We start from the raw sequence: 5,686 nt of genomic DNA, 5'->3' as shown, positions 1-5,686 counted from the left end.
TAACTGGGACAAGAAAAAGAAGGGAAAAGAGTATCAACCATACATGTAAAAAAAATAATTCTAAAAAATTTGAGATCCGGAACAATAACCCGGTGAAAACATAATCCTTAGACTACACATAATTTTCTTCTCTATTGATCTTAAAAGATGTCATTCATGATGATCAAAACTACCCTATTAATTGAGGTGATAAGAGTATCTCTAGACACTATAAACAAAAAAGTCGGAGGGCGAATAAAGTAGGGAAGGTTTGACTTTGACCTTTTACATTTATCTCTAGAGTGTTGACCGTTGACCACTTCACATTTTGCATATCAGCTATGAATTACCCTCGTATTTGTGTTCTTTCGTTATACTTTCCCTTTTTTCTTTATAATATCCCCTTTTATTTTTTAATTTACTATTTTCCTATTATATTATTTATAATTACAATTTTCCCTCTGTATCTTCTTTCCTTCTTACCAACCACCTTCAAACAATCTGTCCTCTTTCTCAAATCTAATCTCCTATATAATTTCCCAGAATCTCTATCCAGTTTCTACGCATTAATTCAATCCCAGACTTTTGTTTTCTTCTAGAAAATCCCTCATCAATTTTTCTTTCCATTAATATCATAATCCTTTATCTTGTTTAAAGTCTTGATTTTTATTCTATTGATTTCATTCAATTTGTCAACTCCCCATCAAAATTACCATTTTTTTTTTGGATATTTAAACCCTTTAAATTTAAAGGATTAGATCAGGGTTTGATAGAATTCTTTAAAAAAACAACACACATCTTGTTGTATTTCTATACTTTTTCTGATTTGGGTTTTTGAAAAATAAGATTATTATTATTTTTTCATATTGTTAAATTCTGGGGAAATTTAAACCCTTTCAATTGTGAAGAATTTGATTAAACTGTATAAATAAACAAAAATTTTGTTTGAATTTATACATTTTCTGATTTTGGTTTTTTGAAAGATTAGATTTTTATACTGAGGACAGATTATTATTTTCCATATTGTTATATTTGTTGGGTAAAAGGTGATTTTTTTTTTATTTTTAGTTTTTGATCATATAAATGGGGAATTGTTGTATAACACCAAAGGGTGGTGAAGGTGTAAAGAAGAAAAAAGGGAAAAAAAATAAGCAAAATAGATTTGCTACTGATTATGGCAATGGAGGTTCTAAATTGATAGTTTTGAAAGATCCTACAGGACATGATATTGAGGAGAATTATGAACTAGGAAAAGAGCTTGGAAGAGGTGAATTTGGGGTTACATATTTGTGTACTGATAAATCAAATGGTGATGTTTTTGCTTGTAAGAAAATATCCAAAAAGAAGCTAAAAACAGCCATTGATATTGAGGATGTTAGGAGGGAAGTTGCAATAATGAGGCATATGCCTAAACATCCTAATATTGTAACACTTAAGGATACGTTTGAGGATGATCATGCTGTACATTTGGTCATGGAGTTGTGTGAAGGTGGTGAATTGTTCGATCGAATTGTTTCGAGAGGACATTACACTGAAAGGGCTGCTGCTGTTGTGTTGCGCACCATTGTTGAAGTTGTTCAGGTGAGGAATTTATGGTTTTGTTATTTGTTTGAATGGTTTTCTGAATTTTATGGTGATCAATCTGGTGCCTGTATCAAGTAACCTACTCAACCAAAAGCTAAACTTAAACTGATGGTTAAAGCCATGATATGTGATATGCACCAACACACCCCTCACACGAGAGCCTTTAGCCTAAAAGTGTGGATGCTGGTTTAACGGGTAGTTAAGATTTGAACCAGTGACCTTTTATCATGCTGGTTTTGATACCATATCAAGGAATCAACTAACCCAAAATAAATTTAAGTTGATGGTTAAAGACCATAATATGTTATATATTATAACAGCTTGTGCATTGTGATGTGGATTTTGTTTTGCGCATTTGTGTAATGTGGAGTTACATTTAGCTATTTGATTTTTATTAGATGTTAACCTCCCTTAGTTAAATGTCTATGAGTTGGTAGTATCATGGAATTGAATATCAATCACTTTTCTTTTGGGGTTGAAAAGTAGATGCTGGCTTCAGATCAATTTAAAGCAAAATAAAGAATAAAGCTTAATGTTAGGATTTTAGCTAGTTTGTTCATGATTCTATTGTTCCATTACCTCAATGCCGTCAGTGGCCACCTTAGGCGGGTATGAGAGAGTCAGATCTATGCAATCTTACCCTTAGTGATAACAAAAGAGTTATTACAGATTGCCTTGGTAGCAAACATTATATACAATTTCATGAACAAATGTACACATGATTTCATGAGTCGTTTTAATATAGGTCGGTCCTAATTGATTAACAACCCTAATTTTCTTGCATATAATACATTTTGATGGCTCAATCATCTAGTATGAAGAATTGGGCATTTGAGCTCATAATTTATTTGTCATCTTTACTCTTGTCCTCTGTGTCGCACTGCGTAAATAGTTGGGAAATTGATGGTTCGAATCAGTGTGCTTCAAAATCTCGATCCTTGCTTACTGGCTAACTGTCTTTCTTGTCTGCTGTCTATTTCAGGCATGCCACAAGCATGGAGTAATGCATAGAGACCTTAAACCTGAGAACTTCCTTTTTGCTAATAAGAGGGAAGCATCCCCTTTGAAAGCTATCGATTTTGGGCTCTCGGTGTTCTTCACTCCCGGAGAAAGATTCGATGAAATCGTGGGAAGCCCATACTATATGGCCCCTGAAGTACTTAAAAGAAACTATGGCCCTGAAGTAGACATATGGAGTGCTGGAGTTATCCTCTACATCTTGTTGTGTGGTGTTCCGCCTTTTTGGGCAGGTTCGGAACTGAAATTTCCTCAATGTGCTTTCATCAAACACACTCGCAACTGATAGTGACATAAACCTGTGCAACATGTCGCAATCAGTTGCGAGTATTTTAGTAAGGAGGTATTTTTACAATTTTAAATAGAATAATTTGCGAATATCAACCTTAAAGTTTAGCATTTTTGCGAATTATAGTTTTAATGTTTATTGCAAAATACAGCCACCAAAGTATCAAAGTTTACAGGTTCATGTCAAAACACAGAATTCCGACTATTTGGTGGTCGGGGTTCTATATTTTTGACCTGAACCTGAAAACTTTAATACTTTGGTGGTTGTAGCTCGAAAAAAATAAACATTAAAACTGTAATTTGCAAAAATGCTAAACTTTAAGGCTATAATTTGCAAATTATTCTTCTAAATAATCTTCTAAACTTGTTGTATCGAATTTCTTGTTCCACAGAAACCGAGCAAGGAGTAGCACAAGCAATTATCAGGTCTGTCCTAGATTTCAAGCGGGATCCATGGCCTAGAGTTTCAGATAATGCAAAAGACCTTGTACGAAAAATGCTTGATCCTGATCCTGCACGCCGACTTACTGCTCAGCAAGTGTTAGGTAATTAGAAATATCTACGCATATTGGCCTACAAATACAATTTGAAGTGAAATGAATTTGAACCCGGCATGATGAAATGTTTTGGTGCAGATCACCCTTGGTTACAGAACATTAAAAAGGCTCCGAATGTTTCTTTAGGCGAAACGGTGAAAGCTAGACTCAAACAATTCTCTGTTATGAACAAGCTCAAGAAAAGAGCTCTAAGGGTAAGACTTTGTTTGTGTGAATGAAACTATTGGAAATATTTCACATGTGAGACAAGATTTCACATCGATAAAATAGTGGGTTGCAGACTTGCATATATATTGGGTGGGCTAATCCTCCTATTACCATATGGTTTTGGGAAACAATAAACCTCACCAGATGTATGTGCAAGTCAACGCTCATGATCCGTGGGTCGGCCTAATAGAAACATGACATTTGACGTAAGCTTTTGTTTAATAACCAATGTTTTTGAATTGATACAGGTAATTGCAGCGCATTTGTCAGTGGAGGAAGTTGCAGGGATGCAAGAAGTATTTGAATTGATGGACACCGGGAGAAGGGGGAGAATAGGAATCGATGAATTAAAAGTCGGGCTGCGTAAGGTCGGGCATCAGATTTCAGACACGGATGTGCAGATTCTAATGGATGCTGTAAGAACTATAGTTGTTTTTAGCTGAAGTGTTTTAGGTCTAATTTTGAACTTGAATCAATTTTCACAAATTCTTGTGCGAGACGCTCTCTATATATAGACTGAATGGCCAAACTAATACAATTATTAGCATATGGACTCTTTGTTTTGAGAACGTCTCACCGAGAGACAGTCTCTCACAGGAGTAGCTCATCATTTCAGCTTCAAGTCTTTTTCATGAATCGGAATTAAAGGCAATGAAAGATCTCACAGGAGTAGTTCATCATTTCAGCTTCAAGTCTTTTTCATGAATCGGAATTAAAGGCAATGAAAGACAACATGAGTCTTAACTATTTTGCTTTCTAAACTCATGATTAGCTCAAAATGGCTCGAAAATAGACCAAAATGACCATAATTCGTTTCTTTTGATATGCAATTCACCAAAGAGATTCGGAGATTAGCAAATCATGTGAAACTTATCAGAACTAAAGATAATGAAAGACAACATAGGAATAACTATTAGGAGTACATATGAAATTCTTATATGTAATTGGTATACTCATTGGATGATTGTCATACAGGGTGATGTAGACAAGGACGGATACTTGAATTACGGAGAGTTTCTAGCAATAGCCGTTCATCTAAAGAAAATGGGCAACGATGAGCACCTACAAAAGGCCTTCTTGTTTTTCGATCGAAATAGAAGCGGCTATATTGAAATAGAAGAGTTGAGGGATGCTTTATCTGATGATGAGCTCGATGACAATAGCGAGGAGGTTATAAGTGCGATTATGAGAGACGTTGATACTGACAAGGTCCGTGTAATCTAGTATTTCCTCGTCCTTGAATGTGAAATGTGTAAAATTGGTGCAAGTTCTTAATCTTTTTTTGCTAATGTAGGATGGGCGAATAAGTTACGAGGAGTTTTCCACAATGATGAAAGCTGGAACGGATTGGAGGAAAGCGTCAAGGCAGTATTCACGAGAACGATTCAATAATCTAAGCTTAAAGTTGATGAAGGATGGCTCATTGCAAATGGCGAATGAGGGAAGATAACCCTTACCCTTGGTGTGCTTAATACAAGAGCTCGGATTTTTCTCGATTTATTGTGTATTCATAAATGAGCTAAGATTGGATCCCTTCGGTTTTGTCAAAACCGTGATAACCCATGATCAAGTTTAGGGAATGGATGCCTAAGAGACTATTCGATCTTCGCATTTTTCATCGGAAGAGAATATCGTGTGAGAATCTTCCTTGGTTGTTTTCCCTTTTCTTCGGGGAAATGATGAAAAAGCTCGGTTTTTGGGTGTAAATATCTGTAATTTCTCGAATATGTGAATTCATAATCCTGGTTCATACTTGTGTGTTGTGTTCATGTTCTTGGATTTTACAAATAAATGTTGAACCATTCACATAATTATGTTGACAAGTACATGGAAAGAAAATTTATTTATTTATATTTTTTCAAGTATATAAAGTTTTTAAGTTTGAAAACTCTTATATTTTTATTTTTCTTTTATGAGATTTTTAAGGTAATTATTCTTATATTCACTATAATCATATATGATCTAATTAGCTAATTATTCTTTGTTTTAATATTAAAATTTGAGTTGTTGGAGTTGTTTCTTTCTAAAAAATGATTTAAATGACAGTAAATTAT

General features: G+C 34.5%; 1 protein-coding gene across 1 annotated transcript; it reads left to right on the top strand.

Annotated features, from left to right (window-relative positions):
• Positions 1-357: 357 nt before the first annotated feature.
• On the top strand, positions 358-5,483 carry LOC130813314 (calcium-dependent protein kinase 32-like). Its single transcript, XM_057679128.1, has 7 exons — positions 358-1,560; positions 2,546-2,813; positions 3,261-3,413; positions 3,504-3,619; positions 3,881-4,048; positions 4,608-4,841; positions 4,927-5,483. Exons 1-7 carry the CDS (start codon positions 1,063-1,065, stop codon positions 5,080-5,082), a joined length of 1,593 nt encoding a protein of 530 aa, XP_057535111.1. The 5' UTR covers positions 358-1,062; the 3' UTR covers positions 5,083-5,483.
• Positions 5,484-5,686: the final 203 nt, after the last annotated feature.

This window comes from Amaranthus tricolor, chromosome 1 (assembly GCF_026212465.1).
Source record: "Amaranthus tricolor cultivar Red isolate AtriRed21 chromosome 1, ASM2621246v1, whole genome shotgun sequence".
NCBI lineage: Eukaryota > Viridiplantae > Streptophyta > Magnoliopsida > Caryophyllales > Amaranthaceae > Amaranthus > Amaranthus tricolor.
This window is presented reverse-complemented; position numbering and strand designations above follow the sequence as displayed.

Bases quoted from the DNA above. Each gene is read 5' to 3' on its own strand.
- LOC130813314 (XM_057679128.1), top strand. From the start codon at position 1,063: ATGGGGAATTGTTGTATAACACCAAAGGGTGGTGAAGGTGTAAAGAAG. The intron at 2,814-3,260 runs GTTCGGAACTGA...CTTGTTCCACAG, and splicing joins TGTTCCGCCTTTTTGGGCAG to AAACCGAGCAAGGAGTAGCA. The intron at 4,049-4,607 runs GTAAGAACTATA...ATTGTCATACAG, and splicing joins TGCAGATTCTAATGGATGCT to GGTGATGTAGACAAGGACGG.